We start from the raw sequence: 26,477 nt of genomic DNA, 5'->3' as shown, positions 1-26,477 counted from the left end.
TCAAGGCGACACCTGACAACTCGTCCTACTCGTTTCGATCAATCCACTGCTGATTACCGGTCCCTTAAGGGGACCAATTGCATTAATGTGTTGTTTAGGGGCTAATTTTAGTTAAATAAATTTTCCACTACTATTTATATGCCAATGGAATAAAAATGAAATTTGTATTCTAAGAAGAAAAATGGAGGATCGACAAAGTCAAGCTTATTTAACATATCCATTTCTACTTTTAATCTAACAAAGACATTTATAAACCTCTCTTTACGTAATTGTAATTTAAGATGTAAGTTGCTAAAAAAAATATATGCACATACATGTGGAAAAAAAAAAAAATAAAAAGTGTATAGAATAGAAATTCAGAAAAATGAAAAATTAATTGGATATAAAATATCTTCAAATTATGTATAATCTATCGATAATATCGATAAATTTTTATTAAAAGCATCTTTTCATCAAAAAAAATATTTTAAATATATCCTCTTTAGATGTGATGTATTCTCTTAAAAAATTTCAATCTGCTAACAAAAAGTCGCGAAACTCTTTCAGTTTGGTTTAATCGCTTCGAATGTTAAAAATAATCATTGAATAGAAGGTGCTATCCAGAACTTTAAAAAATTTCAAATTTTGAAAAAATCAGCTGTAGAAACTTGAAAAATTCCAAATTAAAAAAATTGAAGAATTAATTTTATTTTAGCGCCAGTATAGTGTAAAGAATTATAATTAAAAGTTAAATTTCAAATAAAATGTCAAGTTTCCGCGAAAAATTTTATTCATGACGACTTGTAAAATTTTTTTCAAACATCTGGTATTTTTTCTCAAGATTTCTAGATAGCGTCTTAGAAGACGCTGTATTAAAAATATTAATATGCAAATCGATTTTGATTGAAATAAGAAAGTAGCATTTACAATTTTCTTACAGTAAAATCACCAACTCCATATCTCTTTATGAATCGTAAAAAAACAGAATTATAGAACTCTTTGCGAGCAAGAGCCGGAACTCTATGATAATTATATAGAAATTTTATTCTATATCCTAAGAAAAAAGTTCATATATATTTAATTGAATATATAATTGAATATATAAATGTATTATTATATGTATATAAAATTTAAACTCAATTATACTTATACAACAAAATGTGTACATATATGTTTTCAATCTTGTGTATAATCCTCTGTATATACAGCAAAAATTTTTTTGCATCGTTTTTTTTAGAAAAAATAAAATTAAAGAATTGAAAAAAAATTGTCATAATATAATCATGTATAAATTTATATATGATATTATATATAGGTAATCATAAAAGTGTATTTTTTCACTTTTTAAAAAATACGATAATTATTTAATCTTTTAATTATTTTTTAATCATTTTTATTATTTTAGTATATACGGACAGAGATTATACAAGAGAAAACATTATATATAAAATTTGTTTATATATAATGTTTTCTCTTGTATAATCTCTGTCCGTATATACTAAAATAATAAAAATGATTAAAAAATAATTAAAAGATTAAATAATTATCGTATTTTTTAAAAAGTGAAAAAATACACTTTTATGATTACCTATATATAATATCATATATAAATTTATACATGATTATATTATGACAATTTTTTTTCAATTCTTTAATTTTATTTTTTCTAAAAAAAACGATGCAAAAAAATTTTTGCTGTATATACAGAGGATTATACACAAGATTGAAAACATATATGTACACATTTTGTTGTATAAGTATAATTGAGTTTATATTATATTTTAAATATTACATAATATATTATATTTAAGTTTGATATATATATAGACTTTTTTCCCGAATATAAGATACTAACTCAAAAATAAGATACTAACTTTACAGAAGTTCCCCATTTACACCATTCTTTTCTTTTTGTTTGCAAAGAGTTAAAGCATTAGGAAGGATTTAAACAGCTGAGTGCAAACGTGTGAGTGGCTCGGACAAAAGTATACGATCGGGGCGCATAATACTCTTGACGCGGCGTTGAAACCCGTACGTAGAAACCTATACGTGGCATTGAATACACATGTACGTATATATGCGTGGCATGGTGTAAGCAGCGTACACGCGGTCGTCCGCCCCGCGACCGCCGCATTCCAACAGGGCTCTGCCCAAACTAAAGCCTATACCTTACACATCGAGCTCTCTCTCTTTCTCTCTTTCTTTCTCTCTGCTCTCCTCGTGCCAGCTTCCCGATATTCCCTCCGCACCTCTTTCCTTCATCTCTCTCCATAGCACTTTTTTTCTTACTCTTCTTGTTTTCCTCTCTTCTTCCACTCTATCCTATCCTTCCTAGCGTCTCTCGCAAGAATCCGCACTCATCTTGTCCCCTCGAATGAAATCTACATATTTCGCTTTGTTGCTCTCTCTTTTTTTTCTCTCTTCGCGAGAAGTCACATGACATTTGATACAATCTCATCGGTATCATGGAATTTTATTCGATCGCGAGATTTTATGGGAATAATGCATTGTTGATGCTCGTATCCGTCGCGTTGCTCTTACTTTATCGAAACAAAACATACACACACAAGAATCGATTTCTATAAAGGTAATAACTTTATCGGGAATTGACTGTCTTTCCAACTTTTTTTACAAAAAAAGAGAGATATTTAAACTATAACATTTGATATATCTGAAAGTAAATACTAAAGGAACTATGCTCTTAACAATCCTAACGGTTCAAGATCTATAAGCATCTAAATGTTAAGTAAAATTTAAAAGACAGAAGAGAGATGAAAGAGAGACGACTTAACATTCTCTAATACTATGTAGATTTCTATTTCAATCGAAACACTTGATTAAAAAATATATTTACTTTTAGTATAATTATATATTTTTAATTGTATTTTTCTATATCTTTAACAACTTCTTCAGAGAGAGAGAGAGAGAGAGAGAGAGAGAGAGAGAGAGAGAGAGAGAGAGACTCAATGACTTCTGATTAACTTACTTACAATTAGTTTCAATATTTTGAAAGCAATAGTCAATTGCGTTTTTGGCATTTAAATTAAAGCAAATGTATATGTATGATTTTTTATAGAAGACGATGAGAAGGGATTTTCTTATAGAAAGAGAGGCACGTCTCTCGAAAAAAAGAATAAAGTGTGCGAATAATATATTAATTGTGTGTATATGTGTGTGTGTATGATGATGTTTATTATTACAATTACATTCCCCTTAGACAAACGATTTAGAATTTATGATCGATGGGCTTGAAACGACCAAAGTCGTTAGTCCATCCATCTGTCCTCGATTGCGAATAAAACGTGGCAGAAGATGAGGCTTACCAAAAGTCGTTCAACGCGTTGACAGAAAGGGGCACGTCCTCGCGCCGTCGGGCACATATCTGGGAAGCCGAAGAAAGGCCAAAGTTCTTGCCGCTCTTGCAAACGAGAGCTCACCACGTTCTCCAGCAAATTTTCGTCTTCTCACTTGCACCGTTTTTTTACTACCATCAAAAGCAACAGGCGTGTTTTTCTTAGCTGCACTATATCAATATCTGCTTGCAAGCTGCTTGGCTTCCTCTTCTTACGATGATCAGAAACAGGTCGAAAAAGATACCTTTTCTCCTATTATAGCTTTTCCTAAAAAAATACACATACACTTTATTTTTACAATTATTAAAATACATGAAGTATATATAGAAACTCAAAAATATATATATAAACACACGAAAATTACCATTGCTTCTTGTAAAGTTTCAAGTCGTATCTTGCAAAAATTTCAATATTCGAAAATTTATTAATTAAACTTTGAATCAAAATTAAAGTCAAATAATTAATAATATAATTACGTTACTTATATTATTAGCTTTTTATGTTTAATCAATGTGGAAGACTAATTTCTCTATTTTCAAGATCCAAACAACCATCTGTTCTCGCTAACACGGAAGTTTCTACATGTGTTTCCTCATTTTCTCCATACAAAATTCCGTTAACCATTTAAAAAAACGTGATAAATCCAATTTAAACGTTGCAATTTTCAAACTTAAAGATTCGAAGATCGATTCTTTTGCAACTAAGCGCAAAATTGTCTCTCTTCGTTTAACCAGCGTCTCTCAGATATTTCTTTCCTTACGTATTTAAAGTACAAACGAGGAAAAAAAAAGGCCAAAGGGACAAACCTTTCGAGAGATGCGCAGCGCGTCAGTCAACCGCCGCGTGGAACTGTAAACACGCCCGGGCCTTTAAAAAGGTCTCCCTCTTTCTCTCTCTCTCTCTCTCTCTCTTTCTTCCTTTCGTGCACACAACAATCAGCGCAGATCTTCGCCCCGCCGAGCGCCGACAGGATCCGATAGGAGATAGGATTCGACGAAGGCGACCGATTGTCTATCGCTCCCAGCGATTCGAAACTCTCGCGTTGAGATATCACGTACGTGTATATTCGCGCCGATTTTCCTCCCTAATCGCGCGTCTCGCGATCGCGTACTCACGTCCGATCCCGACCGAGTCTCCACCGCCGCAGCTTTTCGGCAGCTGTCAATTACTGCCAACACAGTTGCCGCGTTTATGCAGCATCCCGATCCAACCGCTCTTTCGTGGTCCAGAGAAATCGTCGGAGGAAAACAAAAAAAAAAACTCGCGCGATTGTGGAGAAAAATCGCGTCATCGCCACCTGACGGGCGTCTTTGAAACTATCTCGACGATGAAGGCTCCATGTCCATAGAAATGATCGATCATAGATATATAAATAAATAAATAAATAAATTGCTAATTACGGGGGAATTGATGCAGGTGGAAAAAAACGAATAAGAAATAAAAGAAAAATAAATTTACCGTCTACTGCTGGTAGAAGAAGCTCGGCCGAAATTTTTACCGCCAGTTTGTGTGTGTTTATAACCTAATAAATAATAGGCTGGCGTGTCGAGCCGTAAATTATTTTGCCCAAGATATCTGTTGACTGTTATTGAACAGTTTCTCTGAAACAATTTAATTAAATAACTATTATCATTCTAATATGAATGTCTTACGTTCGTGTGTTAAAACTATTATCTTAAATAAAGGAGTACGCTCTGTAAATTACCAAGGTTAGACTTGCTTCTTACAACACATTTGGTGCTTTACAACAAGGAGATAGTGTTACACAGAGTACCATCAAGTATCATTCTATCTTCTTATAATGCTGGTGAACAACAAAGATAAAATGATACTCTGCGTCGCACTGTGTCCTTGTTGGAAAGCACCTATTATATAGTTGTGCGATCTCATTGAAATGGTATGGAATAATGATATTTTGTTATATAAAATTTATCTGTATAATTTTGTGTGTACAGGGCAGAGATGTATTAAAAGATGGGTGGCTGCGACGCATATAGAAATAACTAATCGCAAGAAGAAGATACCTCAGCAGGAACCAAAGCGTAATACTTTCCTAGATTGGAATAGATCCGCAGAGATTTATGCATTTAATACAAGACTAACCGAAAAATTCGATATTGAAAAATTGGAGCAAGCTTTTACTCATAGATCATATGTTATTCGAGAAGAGCAACGACAGAGAGAAATGGGAATAGAAGAGCCTAAGCTTGATATACAGGATAACACAGATCTAATTATGAAAGGCGAGAAGCTTACCTCAGAAATTGTGCAAAATTATTTAACTCAAGCTTTACCTCGTCTACCAGAGAATATCATATTGTATGTATGATTCAGATTTAAATTATATAAATTAGATAAATTTCATATTCTTATTAAATGATAAAAAATTAATTATATTCCAGTTTATTACATGATTATCTTCTTTCTGAGGAAATTCTTGCTAAGGCATCTTCTCATATCGGTACGAAAGATATTATCCTAACTGAAGTAAGTATGAATATTCAAAAAGTATGAGTTCTTCAGATTAATAAAAATATAAATAAATAAAAATTTAGTGCATGATATATATCTATTGACAAAAATTATGTATTATATAATTATAATTTGAACGTGTTGCAAATAACAAATAACATATTTATAAATTATCATTTCTCAATTAATATTTTAGGAACATCCAGTAGCAAAGAAAACTTTAGCCGACACTTTCCTTGCACTTGTTGCGGCACTTGCAGAAAGTGTAGACGCCAATCACGCGGCAAATTTCGTTAAAGATTTCCTACTTGTAATACTAGCTGAGAAAGATTTAACAGAAATCTGGAATCCAGCTCAACCAATCGAAATTTTAAATGATGTCCTACAAAAACAAAACAGATCGCCCGCCGAATCGAGGCTTATCGGGCAAGCAGGACAAAATACGCTTCTAGTCGTATATCATGTAGCAATGTATTCTGACAAAGAGTTCCTTGGTTCAGGTAAATGTTAATGAGATATAATTTTATTTCATACATTTTATTTAATTAAGGCTGTGGTCAAGAATGCGCTCGCAACATCATTCTATCTTTATTCTCCTGGAATGTAGAACAAAGATAGAATGATGTTTCGAAGCATTTGTAGCGCAGTCTTGACCGTAGCCTTAATTCAACATCTATTTCTTTTATATATATATATATTTTAGGATTTGGACAAACTGTCCACGAAGCTAAGAATGTAGCTGCCACAAATGTTTTAAGCCGAATGTTTGGTTTATTAGATTCTAGTAAACCAATCAGAATCGACAAAACGATAAATATATTCTCGTAAAAGAAAGAAACGTAATCTTTAATTCTCTAATTGTTAGGGAAAAAAAGAAAATATTTAGTACAATAACATAAGAGTATTTGTAGTACTGAAGGAGAGCTCTGTCCGACAATTTTAATTTAAAGATTCGTGTTTTACATACAAATACACAATATTATGAACAAAGGATTAATTGATGAATATAATATAATAAATGAATATAATGAATAAAGGATGAATAATGATGAGAAATGGATATAATAAATAATGAATAAAGGAATAACAATATTATGATTTCGGAGAGAAGAGGATGGAGAGTTCTCCTTCAATATTATTCTGAAAACAATATATAGCGATACCTTTCTGTCTTTGACACTCTATCTCTTTTTACATAGATTCGTCCCTTCCTATTAATTGCACCGTATTATATATTTTTTATACTCGAAGTAAAACGATGTAAGAGAAGGGAAAATTATGCTTAGAAAATACAGCTCGAAAGAATAGATTCAATCAACAAATTACACACGAATCATCGACACGATGAGACTAGCTTAATAGACGTTTGATATATTATAATAATCGAAATAATGCTCGCGTTTCATCAAATAGAACATCTCAATAAATATAAATACAGTACAAATATCACACACATACAGACGCAACACCAATTAATAAAGTAACTCACTCACGAATGGATAACTCGAGCGATTCGTAAATGGCGCTGTATTATATATCACGTCGAAAGAAACCGACAAAGAGTTGCGTTCGAAAATCTGTCCGTCAAAGTGCAGAATATGACCGACCAATCGGAGACCGAGAATCTCTGTGTCCTGATTGGTCAATCGAGCGCTTCACCCTAGGTGAACGTATTTTCGAACACACTCTAGTGCTGCCCTCTGATACAATTATTGTTCGTGATAAACGGTCGCGTGCATCGCCGGTCCACGAAAGTACGAGACGAAAATTGGGAAAAAATATTAATTAGCGCCTTCACGTCGTTAATTATCATAAGCCTAGTCTACAATGGCAGTAAGCAGTATAGAGTAAGCAGTAAGCAGTATGAAATGGGAATTGCCCATTTCGTTACTCCCGGTCTTTACATCCACTAAAAACAGTATACTCTCTATTCCTACAGCCTTGTTATTGCCATTGTATACTGTTTTTAGTGGATGTAAAGACCGGGAGTAACGAAATGGGCAATTCCCATTTCATACTGCTTACTGCTTACTGCCATTGTAGACTAGGCTATATACATCGGATCGTGATCGCGCGCGCGAAATTGATCTCGTCGGCCGCGAGTCTCGCTCATCAACGTTCGTTCCTTCGAAAGATCGCGTGACGTCACAGCTCGGACTTGGGACTCGAGCCACCGAAAGTTGGCGCACGCCGCGAGTTTTTTTACGAGGACGCGATACTTTCGCGTCTCCGAAATACGCGTTCGACAATAAACAATGGACGAAGCTCCCGCGCGATCTCCGCGATTTCTTCGTCGTATTCGGTGAATATTCAGTGAGATATGAAACATGGTGAAGTGTAGTGCCCGATTCTTAAACATCGGCGACTTCAGAGTGAACAAGGCCCTCCGATAATAAGTGGGCCTTGAAAAAAGTGGCGACGCTGAAACGGAGGAGCATCGGTTTTATTCGCGCGCGAATAAGCTCTCGCGATTTTTTTTTTTTTTTCCCTTCCTCCATCATACTCCTTTTTATCTATTCATATTTTCCCGCCTCAATGCAATATGATACTCTTTTCCATCAGTTGATGGCCGTGTAACGCGATCGTGTAGGAGCCAATAAGAAAAAGAAGAAGAAGAAGCTCTCGCGATTCTCGCGTTTCGAAGCTTCTTCTACGAGGACAATTCCCGACGCAGAGGTTGCTTTTCTACAGGAAAAATGGTGAGGAATGCGGAGTACGCCGAGACCGGGGAAGAAGAATCGTCGAAATGTGAGTCGAATTATTTGAGAATATGTTTATTTCGTTATAGTCTTCAAGTCTTATTTGCACGCTTCGATCATTGATTATATAGCCAATGAAATCCTTTTATGATCGTCCGCGTAGTCTGATGAAAATCGTGGACTACGATTCTTTCCGACTTATCTCGCGAGAGAGCATCAACGACGACGAGAGAGTCGGCGTTTTATATATCTTTATGTGAGTTTCCACTCTACCTGATCTTAGTCGAAGGGAAAACACGCGCATTGCAAATGCATGTTGCGCCGAAACCTCTCCGGTCGAGCTTCGGATCATGCGATCTTATCGACGATTAGGGTCTTTTCTACTTGAGAACCAGAAAGTCAAGTTTGCCCTGCACGATACTTAGAAACTTGCTTAGGTACAATCCCGACTTTTTTTCAACAATTTTATTTCAAAGAGTTGAAAATTCATTTTTATTTAAATGTTAAATAAAAAATAATTTCTATATTTACTCGCGATAATAAAAACACGCAACCTCTCGTATAGTTATTACGCCGAGAATTCAATTTATTAAAATTCTAACGGCGTGTGAATAATTTTGTCAAAAAATTCCATTCATATTTTCTACATCTCTTTACACTTTGCAAAATGCATATATATAATAAAAGCCGCACACCTCGCGTGAATATTAATGAAGCTTTTCTTAGTATTCAATATTGGAAAAAGAAATATATGTATATATGCTTATATGTGTTTAGCGCATTAGTTTCCTCTTTCGAAATGTATTCTCATTCTTTCCCGAATCGCTGAATCGTCGAGAGTGTTCGATACCGATTATAACGCGAATCGTTGAATTTCGTATATCTCATGCGGATGTGGTTACGAGGATGAAAGGAGATTCTGCACGCCAAGTAACAATCAAAGTTTGAGTACGACAATTTCTGGCAGATGGCTCCGAAAATGGATTTCCGCGAACTCGTAGCGGCTTACATCGCTACATCAGTTATATACCTTTAACGATGACGATGCCAATGCTCTTGTGGAAATGACGCAACTAATGGAACTAACTATTCAGCTGCCTAATGTTCGTAACGCATATGCGACGAACGATGTTTAACTGTCGCCAGATGCAATGGCCGTTTATTAAATGACAAAGATGTATCGAGGCCAGCCACACGATGGCATCGAAATCGAATAAAGGAAACCCGTCGAAGAAATCGATACGAGAGATTTTCTTTTTTTCATGAATTTTCAACATTTTAATATCCACGATTTATTATCAGATAACATTTTTCTTGTTTCCATATTATTGAAAACTTTATTCGACGTTAATATATTATATTCTCTTCACCTTTCTCGAAAACTTTAACAAGTGCTAAAATTATTTTCCATAATAGCCTTTCAAAGTGAATATATATCAGTCAGGAATTTCTCCGTATCGTATAACTTCAAAATTTTCCACACATATGATACGCGTTTTCAATTAAAATTGATCGATCAAATTGATTGATTAAAGCGACTATAAATTCGATTTAATAAAAATTGCCAATAAATATAATTTGTCGGAGAATAACTCGTGAGAAATCGAACAATTTTAATTCATGGAAGAGAGAAAGTTTATATAAAACGACAATCATTTTTATTTCAAAAGTTATTCAATTGCAAATGCGAATCTGTTGCGTCATTTCTCGAAGACTGTCCGCGTATGTTTATTTCCTAAAGGATATATACGTAAATACACATAATTCTGTTCCAAACTCGAGTGGAAGCAACTCGGTTGAAAATTAAATATTTCCTCGTCTAGAATAATTTTAAAAAATATCTCCTCGTCGCCGATTCTCTGATCGCTGCAAATATTTTTGAAAAAAATCATCAGTTTCTCATGCTTACTCGCTTTTCACGCCGCAATCTCTCTTCCTTCGCAGCACGTAAATAAGAAAAAAATCGCTCGGCGCGTGCAAGAGTACAGCACGCGCGTCCGCGCACAAGTCACGCCTTGATAAGCACCATCGTCGTAAAAAAGATCGTCGTCGTATTTTCTAGCGGTATCTCACGCCAATGGCGAACGCAGAGTAGTCGCAGGATCGATTGCGCGAATAATGGAAACGGCCAGCTCGCGGTGTCACTTTCGCGTCGCTCGGTCCTTGCACTTTTAACGACGGAATTTGCGAAATTGTCGGGGTCTGAAAGCGTCTGGGATGGTCATCGATCCGCAAATTGTCCCGAAGAGAGCCGACAATTGTCATTTAAATGAGTCATACCGTGCCTGATGCGGCAATTTTTGGCTCCGTCTCTCGTTTATTAGTCGCGCTATTGGACGCTCAACTATAAACTGCTGAAATATAAGCCTTTTTTAAATTATTTTAAATCCCACAACTGCGACAGCGAAACAGGAAACAGGTATACATATCTCTAGTTCGATTGTTGTATTCTTTTATTTATTTATTTACTTATTTAATAAAAATTGCTCCGTTTGTTTTTTTCGAGACATCACGTCGATATCTTCTCCGTCTAAAAATGCGCCTAATGCACGATCGTAAATGCGGAAAGTAATATTCCGCGGCGAACGGGAAATGTTACATCGCTAACGGGAAACGCTATATATTGCTGGTAGACCGAGCGACACATAAAACGCATTCGTCGTGCGCGAGCGCGAGACTTTATGATACATCGCCTCCTATTTCTAACAACAGAAAGAAAATGAAACAACAACGCGCTCGTTTCACGTACTTTGATATTTTCAATGTGTAAATGTTATTCGTCGCGACGGGATCGTCGCGCGTAACGCGAGGAGGAACGAACGTCTTCGTTGCGTTTATATATCTGGCAACATTTTACCAACTTTATTCCTCGCGCTTTATTATTCTACGTTCTATGTGATCGCGTGTAAATTTTCACGCGGCGGCATTTCGAGACGATCCGTCATTTCGAGTAAAATTGCGCGCGTGTCAAATTGCGAACGCAGTCATACGTGCAGTAACAGATTGAGGGACGAAGCGTTTCGAAAAAAAATCTCGAGGAACATTATTTAGAAAAATGTATTATCTTGGAAATAATATCAGTATTGTATTCTCTCCTCTGATAATAATACAAGCTATAAAAATACTTTTTATATTACGCTCGCTCTTTCTTCTCTCCTTCGTTGTAAAAACTTTTACGAGATTTCAAAAATATTTAATCTTGCAAAATATTTAAATTTAAATTTAAATCATCTATATTATTTCGAAAATATCTACATTTCGCGTATAATTGAAAAAAAAAATAAAAAGAAAACTTGTATTGTGATCGGTATTAATTGTAAAATCAAGTCAAAATTATATACAGATACATGGATAATCGGAAAATCGTTTTTTCATTGACCCCCTATTTTCAGATCTATGATCGTAGCTTGTTGCTATTAGGTTACATGCATCTGCACACAGTAATTTAATAAAAATAGCAGGTGTACCACGTATCCGTTCTCTCTCTCTGTCTCTCCCACCCCCCTCCCCTCTTCTCTCTCTCTCTCTTTCTCTTTCTCTCTTGGGATGGAGATATCGCAAACTGCGTACGCAATTTCGAATCGTATAGATTGCGAATTGCGGTTATTAAATCCGTCGGTTTACCGCCTGTACTAGACGCGCGCGTTTTACGTCCATAAAAAAATAGATCAATTCCCGGAATCGTATATATAATCCTTCCGCGGGAAATGGTTTTTTGTATATATTTTGTACGTCAAACTCTTTATACATGTATAAATGCGTACGCGTAGACTTTCGTTCGTCGAATTTTCGGCCGTCGAAATCGACGGATCGTCGAAAAGATGCGAGCTCAACATCTCCGCCGGATTCGACGACGCGGTTGAATGCCATCCTGAAATTTTTCTATATCGGTCGCAGGTATAATATTGATTATTTATGATCCACGCTATCCCCTTTAAGGTGGTTCATCCTTGTCCCCGTCCGCGCGTCCTACCTCCCCGCCATACCTCCACTTCCACCAGGCTCCGTCCGTCCTTGTCTCTGGCCGTCTCCTCTCTCTCTCTCTCTCTCTCTCTCGCTTACCTTCTTCCTCCCTCTGCCGCTCCCTCTCGCGCTCGCTCGCTCGCTCGCACGCCCATGCGCGCACACAAACACACGTGGTACACAGACATGCGCGCGCTCTCTTTCTCCCTCTCTCTTCCTCTCTTTCTCTCTCGTATTATTCCCCTACTAGCTCTCCATTCCTGCGTGTAACGACTCAATGGCGCTGCCACACCCTTGCGCCATCCAGTAATCAGTGCTATTGTTTTATAGTTCCTCTTCTCTCTGCTATTGCTTCTCGATACTAGGAAAGGCGACCCATCGATCTTTCCATTCGACTAGAGGTTTGGGAACGCGACTCGCGCGCGCGAGCCGATCCCGAGGCGAGCCAGGTTGAAATGAAACCGAGTCGAAGGAAGAAGAAAACGGTATACGAGGCTGGGTGTTTTACGGGCTGACTGGAGCCCGTATTCGCTCACCGCGAGCGGTTTCGAGATAAACGTCCGACTAAAACTTGAGATGCGTTTTAAAATACCCGCATTTTACGCCGTCGTCATCGCGTATACAGATCCGGTCCCGGTCGCGCTTTTTAGAAAATTCTTGACGATCTTTAATACGATGGTGGATTCCCTCGCAAATCGAGGAGACGTTATTAGAGACCGGATGCGTTTATGCATCAGGCCACGTCAAATTCTCTCGACCGCGCGCATAGTAAACAATATTGAATATATATAAACGTATAGAAACTTAATATTCTTGCCAGAGACTCTTGAGAGACGCAGTAGGCGTCGAGATAAACGAGCGTTTAGGGCGCGGCTCCTCAACTTTGCCTTGTCCTTCAAGAACTCTCAAGTTTGACGATCGTTAAGATCTTTGGTTCGCGAAGCCCCGGGAATGATGCAACAAATTCGCGAAAGAGTAGCGCAAAATCCAACATCCTCGATTCCTCGGTCCGCGAGTTTGACAATTTAAAGTGGCGCGAGTCTCTCGGAGAGAAAGAGAAGAGTCGGATGTTGCGTTGCATCGAGAGAGAATCGCAAACACACACATATCCTCTCGCCCAATGTTTCCTCCGCGAATTACCGCGCGCCGAGAGGATGTAATCTGTCGAACAGTGTTCACGTTGTCTCTCGCGCTTTGTCCCGCGGTTCTACTATGTACTGTAACGTTACAAGAGTGCACATTACAGCGAAAATACCCCTCGTTTGTCCGCGATAGAGGTAGCTTTCGGATCGTCTTCAGATCGGACGATATAACGTCGGACACGATGGAACGTCGCTCTCACTTTGCCGCAATCGTTACCGCATTGTCCGCGTCTCTGGGAAAGTCTCTTCCTACGATTCTTGGGGCGACGGAGCCGACAGAGTGTTTTACGCGAACGACGCAACGTTTCGAAATAAAACACATGCGTGTGTGTGTATGTATGTATGTGTGGGAAACATGTGTGCAAGAGATGTCTGGCTGCGTTATTCGTGCCGAGGTGTATGTACGCAAAATGCTCCATGTATATGCGTGTATAGTTTTCTCTCATTTCTTTTCGGCTATGAAATTTATTCCATCATTAAAAAGTTTCTTTTCTAGGCAGAAAATTGTACGATAATTGATATAATATATTTTATTATATATATTATTTATTATATGAAATTATATATACAAAATACAGACGAGTATTATTATAATATACTGCACAGCATTGAATTTAATTATATATACATGGTAAATTTATCTGTTGCCAATTTATTTCGTTCAATTTCAACAAAAATATTATCATATAACAAAATTTGTATATAATATAATATATATTTAAATTTTCTAGCGATTCTAGCTCATCGTATAATATATCGTATAAATAATGGAGCATTACAATTTATGTGCTTATATTATTAATCTATTTTTTACTACTCAACTATTTAAACCAAACACATGCATACAAATATATGCATTATCGAAGCATTATTAAGAAATAATATTTTTAAAAATACTCAAAAATGCATAACTCTGCTCCTTCTTTTCCCCGCGCAATTTTTCAAAAAGAATGTCCCCCAGTTTCCAAGTGTCTTGAACCCTTTTCGCAAAAGTTGCACGGTTACATGGTTACGGGAATAATTCCCCGTGCGTGACATTGAAGCATTCGCGCTGTGCAGTGTGCGCCGACATTAAAGTACGCGTCGGCGTTTAATCGATAAAACGGCGCGAGTTCAAAATTCCCTTTCCAAATATCTATAGGAAGTAACGGAATCGCGTGTTTATATACAAACGAAAGCTGCGCCGATCTCACCGCCTCCAAAGCACATATTTTACATACACAATATACATATACAACTTCAGATAAATACATGTGTGTGTGTGTATATATACCTATATGTATATAAATGCAACATTTATACATTATATACGTGACGCATTACCGCTCTTATCGCGTTAATTCGCTCGTCGAGTTCCGTGAGAATTCGCGCGAAGAAGGAATCAATCTCCTTACGCAGATTCCTCCGGGGAAATCGGGATCTTTCTCTCTCTCTCTCTCTCTCTCTTTCTTGGCGCGACCGATCTGAATTTGTCCTCTCGCGATCGATCGACTCCATCTTTGCTCGCTCTCAAACGAACCGCGTGTTTATCCCGCGCTCTATCGCGCGAAACTTTCGGACGCGGTGGAGAAGACACGAGCGAGAGCGCGGGGCGTCTGACCTACTAACTTGTTTTGTTTAACTTATTCATTGTCCGATCGCGCGGGGTCGTAAAAAGGCTGTAGAACTCGTCGCGATATGCACTCGCGACGTATTATACGACGTCACTCTCATTGCGTATTAATGGTCGGGATTTGTCGGAATATTCTCAGACCGCTATAAGTTCGATGCCGAGTATTCGAATTCCGAGATGCTATCGACACACGTGAACTGGATTTTAGTTCATTGACGATATATACGGAATAGAGCGCAAAAGATATAATTTTCTTTAATTAATAAAATAGCAATTGTAATGCAAACAAATATTCCCTGTATTCTCTAAAGTTTCTATCGATCTTTAATGATTTCTTTTCGGTCTCCCGCCACAAACGAGAGGAGAATTTCGACGCGCAAGAGTAATTTGCGCGATTCGCGTAAGTGGGAACGTTTCTCATGCGATTCAGAACAGCGGCTCGTCTTGTGAGGCGGAGAAAATTATCGTAATCTCGAGACAAAGCGGCTTCGTCAAGCGCGCGCGCGACGACGAAGACAGAATCCCAGAGGATGTACGTATAGAAAAGTGCGTCTCGGACGAGAAAATAATAAAAAATAAATTGCGCGATCGACGCATTTATAAATATACATTCCGAATGCGCCAAACGCTTTCCTGAAATCTCGAGAGATCGGGCGGAAAACTTGGTAGCCTGTGTGTGAGAGCTCGAAGGATATATCCCTCTCTCTTCCTCTGTTTCTACAACCTCCTCTCTCTCTCTCTCTCTCTCTCTCTCTCTCCGCTCCACCTTCCCCCCTCGCGCTTATTCATATCGCTCTTTCCCTCTCTCTCTCTTTCTCGTGTTCGCTCGCTCTTTCCCCATCTCTTCCATCTTCTCCAGCGCGGCAAAACGGGATTCTTTCCTTCTCTGGTCCGCCGTTCTCCGTATACACCCGTGAGTGTTGGTGGATTGCCTGGCGTCCGTGAGGGTCCTCCTGGCCCGACGTTGCCACGCACTCGACGCTCGACGACGTTGCCGCGAACCCCGGCGTGTCGCGCCGTCTCGCTTCCGCGCGCTCGTTCGATCTCGCTCCAACTTTCTTCCCTCCGCGCGGCCGGGATCAACAGTACACCCTCTCCCCCCTCCCCCGCCCCCCGAGCCTACCCCCTCCGCTGGCGCTTCCCTCTTTTCCCTTCGCTCTCCCCCGCTCGTCAGCGAGGCAGCAGGCCTGCTTGTTCGCTCTTGTGCTCTCGACTCAGGGCCGGTCCGGCAATTTTACGTGCCCGTTCCCACGCAAAGAACCACGTCGATCGACGGAAAATTACGGAGAAAACTTTGCCCATTACAATATATAATCCTTTACCAGAATTTCGCGGATTGTACTTGATTTACGGAATATTATGTCGCGTGATTCTCTCGCTGATCTTTAAAATGAATATCTTGGATGTAAATGTCGAAATAAATTATACGGCACATTTATATAATAACCCCCCGTTTAGATTAACAGAATTTTTGTATTTATCTAGTATATAATAATAATAGTAATATATAAATAAAAATGAATTGTCAAGGATTTGTTAAATCGAACCATTTCAAGTACGTCTATATAAATCTTGTACTCGCGAAATAAACGCACGAACGTATATACATATCTAGATACGTTGTTAAACTTTATTATCGTATCGTTTTAATTTCGTCAAGAAGTAGACGCAGCCGAGTTGACACATGTTTATGAAAGAGAAATAGCGCAGACGGAGCAAAGTCTCGCGTTTGTATCGAACGCGTCGCTTTCTCGGCATATTATTATTCGCACGGATCGTCTGTTTTCACGTTGATTGTTATAGACGCGTCCAGCGAGCGAGACGAAGGATATATCCCGATAAAATTCGCGATATATACCTGCGGACGATTCTCCTTTTGAATCGCGAAACCGGCAGACGCTTGAAAATTACAAAAGGGACGAATCTCTCGGATCTCTCTCTTTTTCTTTCTCGGCGTGGAAATCAAGATGCGAGATGGATGGGAGAGCGGCCCCTTTGTGCGTTTTATTACGTGCGAGAGGAACGAGTGCGTTCGGCAGACCGAAAATAACAGAAAATGGAAGCCCGAGTGAAAGTATATAAGTATATCCAAGAGATGCGCGAGCGTGCATTTCGGCAGGAATTTTCGACAGATGGTACGATATATTCTATGGTTCGAAAAGACGTATCGCGCACACGAGTTAGGGCTCTTTTCCTTTCCTCGAAATCCTTAAACATCCGCGAATAATGTAACGGAGAATTTCAGCCAGACGGCGACGTCGTTTCTCGTCGACTCGCGCCGGCACATTTCGATCTATCCGCTTTAAGTCGGGGATCTTTCAGGATATGTAGCGAAGAGAGCGCTTTATGAGCACTCGTGACTGTCGGTGCCAAATAGCGATCCAACGGAATCTTACAACCTTACAAAAAGTCATAAGATAACGATTTAATGATCCTGGAAGACGCCATTCCCAGGAATCGATCGTCCTGGCGAGGATTCGAAAAAATATTCTCGATGAAAATGAAACGCGACGAGAGACGAATATACGCGAGAAAGGGGCTCCAGGGGGCGCCAGCGCGAGAGCCGCTCCTGAGCTAGCGCAGTCTCCCCCCCTCTTTCAGTCAGTCGACCGCGCGCGAAGCTGCTACGTCGCCTCGTTCGGTCGGTTGTTCGTTCGTTCTCGGTACTCTCCCCCCCTCTCCCCGCTCTCCCACTCCGACCCCCATCGCGCAGTCCCTCGTCGCTCTCTCGCCCGGCTGCCCCGTTACCCTCACCCCGCGGCCGCTGCCCGCCCCGACGCCCTCTCTTCCTCTTCCCCCCTTCCTTCCCCTCCGCCGCCTCACCCGTGATTCCGCCTTGCCTGCCTGCCAGCCTGCCGTCCGTCCTTACGTCCGTCCGTCCGCCGTTTGGATCTATGGTTGTGTGCGGTGGATTTCGTGACGTTAACCTGGCGGCCCTGAAAACGCCGTGTGGACCGGCCGCGCCGATTTTCGTGCCGCAGCAGCGAGACGTCGGGTCGCGAGTGCGCGAAAACGCGAGTGTTTTTTAATCGCGGTGGCCCGTTGTCGCTGTCGCCGCCGCCGCCGCCGCCACCGCCGTCGTCCTCGTCGCAACACAGCAGCAGCAGCAGCAACCGTCGTCGTCGACGTGGTGGTTGCTCGCTAACGTCGGCGAACGGCATCGTCATCATTCCGCCAGGGAATACGATATACCGAGGGAATAGTTTTGCCGCGGGTAAGCCTTTTCTCTCGGGAAGATTAATAGTGCGCGAATGACGAGGGATATTATTCATCACCGTCCGTCGTTGTCACGTCGTCATCGTCATCGTCATCGTCGTGTAACTATAACATGCCGATTGTCGTCGATCGTCAACGAGTGCAGGAGGTATCGTCTCGTAACGACTCCACCGCGACGAAATTAAGTACGGAGAAGCCTAAAAGAAAGAAAGATCGTTTCTCGAAACGCTTCATCCTGGATCGTGATGCTCCTCTTGTCGAGTCTATCGCTTCTCCGTCTCTCTTTGTCCTTGTGTTTATCCGTCTCTCTCTTTTTCGCGTTCCTTCTCTCTCTCTCTCTCTCTCTCTCTCTCTCTCTCTCTCTCTCTCTCTCTCTCTCTCTCTCTCTCTCTCTCGCTCGCTCTCTCTCTCTCGCTCCTCCGCTTCTCTCGTTCCCTCTCTTTTAGGCAATCACGCGAGTGTGCGTAATCTCTCATTTTCTTTCTCACGCACATCCACGCACCCACACATAGTAACGTCAACTACCCGCCACAAATACGTTCGCTCTCTCTTTCTCTCTTTCCTTCTCTCATTCTCCCTTTTCCTCCACCCAGTTTTCTCTCTCTCTCCCTTTCTCTGTCTCATTCCCTATTTATCCTGCTTATTTTCCATTCGGGATAAAGCGGGATAAAGGTTGAGAGAAACAAAAGGAAAAAAAAAGAAGAAAAAAGACGACGCTGATGATGATGACGACAACGTGAAGCTTTTACGTTCGGGGCCGCACCTGCACATCCGAAAATACGAAACGTTCGTGTACTACGTGGTATAGTGTCGTGTCGTGTACAGTGAAATACGGATTTTCTCCCAACGTCGCCGCGAAGCTCTCTCGAAGAGAGAACGCCGCGACGACGAAACGCTATGCGCCGCGTCGCGTCACGTCGCGTCGCGCCGCGTCGCAGTATGTGACCGCGTTTGTCTCTCGTATGTCCGTATGTTCGTCGCGTGTACGTCGTCGTACGCCGATCCTTATCGTATGTGCTGTTTGTTCCGTTCGTCGTGGTATATTCTCTCGTCGAACCTAGTCGTTTACTAGGATGCGCCCAAGAGTAGCCGCGATTACCGACCGAGTGCTCCTCGCTACATCACGGCCGAGTTTTTTTTTCTTCTCCTTGATACATCGTCGTGCATCAAGCTCTGGTTCGTGTTCGACTTCCCGGATCTCTCTCCGAATCGATCCCTCGTCGCCGACCTCGTGTACCCGTCTGCGTGCCTGCCTATCTACGTGTCTTCTCGTCGTCATTGCTCTCTCTTCCTCTCAGTGTTTTCTCAGTGATGTATTATTATATTCTAACGTGTGATCGACGATCCGAGCATCTTCGCATCTTTGTGCCTCAAGAGACCAGCAGTGCAAACCCGCCGCGGAGTTTCCGAGAGAGCCCCCGAAAATAACGGACCTATTAATAGGGGATATATATCTCTTTCACTTTATCTCTTTTGGTGCGACGGTCCAAGCTCCGCGTGTGAACTTGAAGATAGCAGACCGCTAGGCCGACGGATATTTCTCGTGTACGTATATCATGAGTTTTATTATGCCTCTTCTCGACGTCTCGGCGGAGCCAGGAAGGGGTGGCGAGGAAGTCGCGCGGAGGAGATCTTTCGACTCTAAAAGAACGCTATTGTGCGCTCTTTTCTCCTCTCTCTCTCTCTCTCTCTCTTTATCCCTCCGAGCGGCGTGGCAAATATTCGACGTAAAAGGGAAGATAAAAAAACAGCAGCTCTCTTTTTTTTTCAACGAATCGCGATAGCTGCAACTCTTTTGCCATCTGCTTGCACTCGCTTCTCATTCCTGGATTCGCGGAAACCCTTGAATAGACGCGGAAATTAGCGCGCCGGAAGCGATCCGACGCCTCGTCGTCGAAGCGACGGTGAAGCGTTGCTGAAACGACGTTGAAGAGTCGCTTGTCCCTTTCCGGAAGGAATCTGTACCATTTAATATCGTGCATATATGTATGACGGAACAGTGTTGTATTTGAAAAATTGACATCTGTTAAAATGTGTCAAAATTAATTTACGTGTTTAAAATTAATTTTGTGTTTAAAACAAATTTAGAATTTGAAAGAAATGAGTTGTTTATAACACACATAAGTCAGCGATTATATAAAACTGTACGTTTGATACGATTTTTTTTTTTTTTATTTAGGAGTTCTCAATTTTGCATAACATCGTTTGATTGTTTATTCGAAGCGAGTGACAAACAAAACATGTTTGTGCAGATCGAAATTCCTCCCGGAAAGATATCTTTAAGTACTTTGTGTGATTGCCACATCCGATAATGTTACAGGTGTACGATTATAAATTTAATACTTATTATAATATAAAATTAAATATCTTTTCTTTATTAAAAAAGTAAAAATTTTACTCGTGTGTCTAGTTTTATCCTAATATCGGATTTTCTTATTTGCCACGTTCAAAGTGTTTCAAAGTATTGAATTTTATGTACAAACCTGTGACTCGAAATCAGTAAAGTTTTCCAGAGTGCGATCCTTGGATCGTGATTTATGCGAAAAGTGCAACATGCATTCTCGGCAAAAATATTTATATTAAACAACGCGAGTGAAAATATAAAAGTGATAATTAAAAGAATCTGACACTTTCAAAAAGTCGTCTTTCAGAAATAAAGTCGCGCAGTTAGAGACAAAGTTTCATTACACGATTTTCTCGATATGAATTTTGCTCGTCAAAACTAAACAATTAAAAATGTATCATTTTTCCAACCGGTTTTTAAAATGGCGCATTTCTTGAATTATTTTAATAATTTCCGGTAATATTTTAATTTTAATATTCGAAAATTCCATTTGGATTGTAAAATTTAGCCATAGGAATTCGTCGATTAATTATTCCTCTTTTTCCGAACTGGAGGCTCCCTCCCCCTTTTTCCCATCGCCCCCCAATTATTTTCAATCTTCAATTTGAATTTGAATTTTCATGAATGTCAATCGCGTAAAGTTTCACTCCTCCACTCGTTATAGCGATACGCGCATCTTATCGCAATCTCTCGTCCTTTCTTTCCCACCGATCTTTTACAAGTTGCACAAACGAGCCGCCGATCGCTTATGATTTTCTTGCTGCCAATTTAAATGACTGCCATACGGCTCGTTCACATGGACGAGCGTCGGCTTTCACGACATTGATTCGATTGCATTGTTCCTTGCGAATCGCTCGTTATGCAGTTCACGGAGTTATCAATCATTCGTTATTTCGGCTTATGTAGTTCATTACTCGATGGATTGAAAGTGAAAGCGGCACGAGTCAAAACCAATCGTGTGGGCAGAGCGAACAATCGAGATATAAACAAATTGTCAGAAAATTTAATTTTTGGACACGCTCTATTCTCTTTCGAGAGATCTTTTTCGTATAATTTATTTCGTTAGCGTAGGGGCCTGTATTTTCTTTTTTTTCTTTTTCCCTTTTCTTCTCCATGCGAGGCGTAATATTTTCTTTGTTTTAAACGCAAAAATGTACTTAAAGGGAATATATACACGCACGCACATATACACTTTCGCGTTTGTTTTTTTTGCGTTTCACGAATAAAAAGGTTTCGACGTGTTCTCCAAATATGTTTAATTGTACTTTTTTTCAATACTTTGTCGACATAAAATAATAAAGTTACATTAATGAACAAATGGTCGTTATTCGATTAATGAAAAGGGTTTTTAAAATGGAGAAAGAGTGCGGTTAAAAACAAAAAGTTAATTTTAATAGAATTTTAACAAAAACTCTCCCCATTTGTACGCAGACTCTTAATTACTCTATCGTGCCTACATGTTTTGTCGCAAATACTGAAAAATATCGATTGCGCTTCTCTCGATGATACGTTAGCATGCACGTATTAAATCTCGCGATTGCAATCGTGTACACGTAGTGTGTACATGATCGCAAACTTGAGACTTGGGCGATGGTTTCGCCTATATTAGTTCGCGCGCGGTAAATTCTGAACGTTATAACGAGCGATGTTACTACACCAAAGTGTTTCATCTTATCGAATGATTGTGCGAGGAGCTCGATATTGCCGTCGTCGAGTCGTCGCCGACGGCAACCGATACACTAAATCACGACATTCATCTCACTAGCATGTTAGACGATATACAAATTTTGATTTTTCAAAATTTTAATTTTCTTATTAATAAAAAACATTTTTCTGACCAAATTCTTCGACAAATTTATGGTCAATACGATTCGAGAGTTGGCAAAGCACGTTGATTACAGCAAAAGTTTTTAATATTAATATTAAATTTTTTAAATAAATTAAATGTAAACTTTTTGTACAAAAATTGCGAAATAATGAGGAATTTGAAAAATTGTATTTGAAAAATTATAATTTATTCAATTTATTGCAACAAAGTTTGCACACGTTGTAAAGTATATTTCAAACACGTTCAATTAATATATTTAAAATTATTTAATATATAAAAGAGGATATAATATTTCCTCCTTCCGCCGACTCTGATTTCTGTAATATATTGCACTTTTCTCATTTTTTTTCAAAATGATGCCAACTAGCAAAGAATTCTTATCATAAAAGTACCGAGTATATCCATCGAAATTTCACTAGTTTTGCCCAAAACATATTTTTATTTAGAGTCAACATTTTTGACAATCGACACATTACGTCGTCGCGTTTTCGCACATGTCAATGCCCCGATTTGACATTGAAGCAAGGCCCGACGTTCCGCTTCTGGTTCGGTCTTTTGTCAGTCCGCCTAAGCCGAGAGAAAGTGCGCGACATTTGATACACCCTATATACACGTCGGCCAGCTCGAAACGACCTTACGAGATGGCCGCCGCCGCGGCGCGCGGAACATTCTTGGCCTCCGAGGCTCGTGCTGTATTAGGAAGGCTTCACGATAGTCCACGATGTTCCTCAATATGCGTCTAAAATATTCGACTATCTTTCTCCGACATTCAGATTTTCGAATATATAATATCGCGTATAAGTATATGTTATAGATATATTTTATACGTCAAGTCTCAAAATTATACATATAACGTCAAAGCAAGATTTTTTTTCGTCTAACGATAAATTTTATATAACAAATATTCGACAAAAATGACCGTATTTATAACATAATTTGTCTAAGCCACAATTATTTAAATGTAGTTTATATTTATACAACAGTTCTATATATTCCTCTTGTTTACATAAAATATTAAGAATTGCGAGTCGCATACGTATATGCGTTACTCATATATTGATTTCGTATAAATAATTCTGCATGCTATCGTGTTAATTTTTCTCCAGACGAAAAGTAACAATTCTCATACAACGCTGCGTCTCTTCAATTAATTTGCTATCTTACGTTATATAAATATAAAACGTATCTTCTGTATATCTCTGTAGAAAGAGATAAATAGGAAAGAATTTATGAGTGATCGTCCTCGAGAATACCCTGAGCATTTAATTTCGAACACACGCCCACCGTTACGTAAGTCTGTGCGACGAGTACCTTATCGGTTATCTGCCGGGTACTTTGATCGAGAACCGCACACAGCTGTCGATTTACGTGAAAATGTCGTCGTGCGCTTGGCGAATCGATTCGTTTCAAAAAACTTTCAGCGCAAAAGGTTGTCTATATGTCGCGAGCGGGTTATCAAATTTTTACTATATCGTACTTCGAATACGTAAACACAAAGCATACTTCGCACCCAATGACCATTTATCGCTTCAATTATTTCAGTACCCTGTTCGCAATTTTTTATATTTATATAAAAAAAAGTCTGTTTTGGATTAATTATTTCTTGAAATCTCGGAAAATTTATCGCGCTTCCCACAAAGATAAGCAAATACAATTTACAGCTTTGAAATTTAAATTAGTAATAAAATAATATGTGCGTTGCCGAATATATCATCGATTTCGTTCGTTCACCATACGCGATGCTATATCGGCAGCACTAGGGAATATTTCGCAAGATTTCGCGCGCTCGCTTTGTTGCGGAAAATCGCCGCGTGTGAGCATCAGTTTTATCATACATATAAATTTCGCGTAATCTTTCTCTCTCTCTCTCTCTCTCTCTCTCTCTCTCTCTCTCTCTCTCTCTCTCTCTCTCTCTCTCTTTCTCTCTCTCTTTCTCTCTCTCTCTCTCTCTCTCTTTGTCGCCAGTCTTTCGATAGGAGGACGATTACGTAATTCGTATGTGTATGTGTGTATGCCGCGCAATGACGCGCCTCTGTCTGTCTGTCGCGTCTGCACTCGTCTTTTTTTTCCGTTCCGAAAGGACAAACAACTTCCTCCCGTTCGCCCTCATTCGCACGCGTTTCCGGACAGAAACCGTTACAATTTCGGTGACTTCAATATCCGACGCGGCGGAGAAGGTCGCAAAAATTGATCTTTCGAGAGATTGTTATGGCACTCTCTCTCTATTGTTCCGCGTGATGAGGTACACACACACCGAGAGAAATGAATTCGCCGAAATATTATGTTGACTTTGCAAAAATTCTGCTTTCCAAACACAGAGACCGCTTCAACGTTTTTATTTTGAATAATAATTAAAGTAAAATGCATTATTTTCTCTTAATTTAAATATATATATATATATATATATACTTATATTTATATAATATTATCGATGAAATAATATTACAACTCTGCAACTTTCCAATAAAATTATTTGTACAATAGATTTTCTGTTCGGAAAACTTTTTGTGATATACATATATGAACAAAATGTTAAATTAATACAAAAGATACGTATGGATTAGAATTACAATCCACAATCTTTTTCTGCGCATAATGTTCGCATTGAAAACGCGTCGTATTACAAAAGAGAGCCCCGCGATACACATTCGCGTTTTGCAAAATTACAAATATTCTACATCCTTGACCGGAAAAGCCTGTACCAGAAAAATTCTCCAAAGGGTTAAAGCGAACGCGTGTCACGAAAACTTAAACGCGACCAGCCAGCGACGTTTCTTCTCGCGTTTGCCAGATCTATCCGCGTCTGCATCTTCCATTCGCCGTGAGTATTTTATACTTGGCAATGTCGTACATCCGAAAGCATTACAATGGCGTTTCGCTCAGACGCGGCCAACGCGACGGCACGATTTTTGCGCGATATATCCGTACACAGTTTAATGCGAAAAAAAAGTATATTAATTTTTAATATCCTAATAATTTCCGCGCAATGATGGTGTGCGAATAATCATTTTTATGCAAATCTCCCTATTGTGAAAAAGAGGAAAGGGAAATGTAGGAGGTTCTATTATTTTATATTATTTTAAATATATATATTTTTATATTTTAGTAAATCTTTTTATGTAACTTTATAATCGAACGTCTATTTGCAACGATCAGAAACTTCTGAAGTTCATGAGCCACGCGGATTTAGTTGATTTGTTGGTAAGCTGACATCGCAGATTTGGAAATGCAATTTGGTGTGTTTTGCCGAAAAGATAAAAAAATGTGTGTGTGTGTAAGAGAGAGAGAAAAGCTACTGTTCAGAGTTATCTTGCAGTAAATCCACTTTTGCATAGATTTTCGCATCAATCTCGTCAATCTCTGTTACTTTGCGACGTTGCTTTATTCCGAAGCCAAGCCATTAGCGATTTCCTGTGTTCGGAGGAAAATATATATATATATAGCAAAAGATATGACGTCCTCGTTTATCAGAATTTTGCACCGTCATGCGTGACTCAAATGGTAAACCTTAAAAAAAAATACACACACACATGCATATCGTCGCGGATAAGAGTGCTGTTTTGGCAAATAATCGAGACTGTCGCAATTGGAGTCGCGATAACTCTAACGCGCCCTCTTCGCCGAATTATTATCAATCTTTCGCAAGGGGGTATCGCGAAAACAGACGAATCATCAAATCGCTCGCGATCTTTTCTCCCGTTTAAGAATATATATTTCTTATTTTCCTCGAGTAAGCGAAAGTTTGTTTCGACGGTATCAGTTTTCTCACAGATAAAAGTCGAGCCGAAATTATGACGCGTACGCACGCACACGTTATTATATTACATTTGGCATTCAGGACGATGAATACAAGTCGATGAATCTTTCGT

At 39.3% G+C, this 26,477-nt stretch overlaps 3 protein-coding genes and 1 pseudogene across 14 annotated transcripts in view; 3 read left to right on the top strand and 1 right to left on the bottom strand.

Moving 5' to 3' along the window:
- Window positions 1–4,532, bottom strand: part of LOC145934949 (ankyrin repeat and BTB/POZ domain-containing protein 2) — a 29,063-nt gene extending 24,531 nt beyond the window's left edge. Inside the window, exons 1-2 of the mRNA XM_083035872.1 lie at window positions 4,139–4,532; window positions 3,303–3,599 (exon numbers count right to left, since the gene is read on the bottom strand). The gene's annotated coding sequence lies outside the window, so the exon portion shown is untranslated. The remainder of the gene's footprint in view (window positions 1–3,302; window positions 3,600–4,138) is intronic.
- Window positions 4,533–4,705: 173 nt separating this feature from the next.
- Window positions 4,706–6,981, top strand: Mrpl44 (mitochondrial ribosomal protein L44). The gene is made up of 5 exons (XM_083035891.1): window positions 4,706–5,041; window positions 5,288–5,651; window positions 5,735–5,819; window positions 6,001–6,304; window positions 6,508–6,981. Exons 1-5 carry the CDS (start codon window positions 4,972–4,974, stop codon window positions 6,630–6,632), a joined length of 948 nt encoding a protein of 315 aa, XP_082892017.1. The 5' UTR covers window positions 4,706–4,971; the 3' UTR covers window positions 6,633–6,981.
- Window positions 6,982–8,389: 1,408 nt separating this feature from the next.
- The window catches only part of Smr (nuclear receptor corepressor smrter), a 92,903-nt gene continuing 74,815 nt past the window's right edge, over window positions 8,390–26,477 (top strand). For 5 of the 12 annotated variants that reach the window (XM_083036211.1, XM_083036210.1, XM_083036217.1 and 2 more), the window contains exon 1: window positions 19,619–19,981. The gene's annotated coding sequence lies outside the window, so the exon portion shown is untranslated. The other 7 variants (XM_083036204.1, XM_083036205.1, XM_083036206.1 and 4 more) reach the window with 6 other exon arrangements.
- LOC145935119 (uncharacterized) lies at window positions 18,115–18,423 on the top strand (annotated as a pseudogene).

Source organism: Prenolepis imparis, unplaced genomic scaffold (genome assembly GCF_030444845.1).
Source record: "Prenolepis imparis isolate NDT839.2.m4 unplaced genomic scaffold, iyPreImpa1.0 SCAF_4, whole genome shotgun sequence".
In the NCBI taxonomy this organism is placed as follows: domain Eukaryota; kingdom Metazoa; phylum Arthropoda; class Insecta; order Hymenoptera; family Formicidae; genus Prenolepis; species Prenolepis imparis.
Note: the sequence above shows the minus strand (reverse complement) of the source record. Positions and strands in the feature narration are given on the sequence as shown.

Excerpts from the sequence above, each read along its gene's own strand:
- Mrpl44 (XM_083035891.1), top strand. The coding sequence starts at position 4,972 with ATGAATGTCTTACGTTCGTGTGTTAAAACTATTATCTTAAATAAAGGA. Across the intron at positions 5,820-6,000 it reads AAGATATTATCCTAACTGAA|GAACATCCAGTAGCAAAGAA; the intron begins GTAAGTATGAAT and ends TTAATATTTTAG. Across the intron at positions 6,305-6,507 it reads CAAAGAGTTCCTTGGTTCAG|GATTTGGACAAACTGTCCAC; the intron begins GTAAATGTTAAT and ends TATATATTTTAG.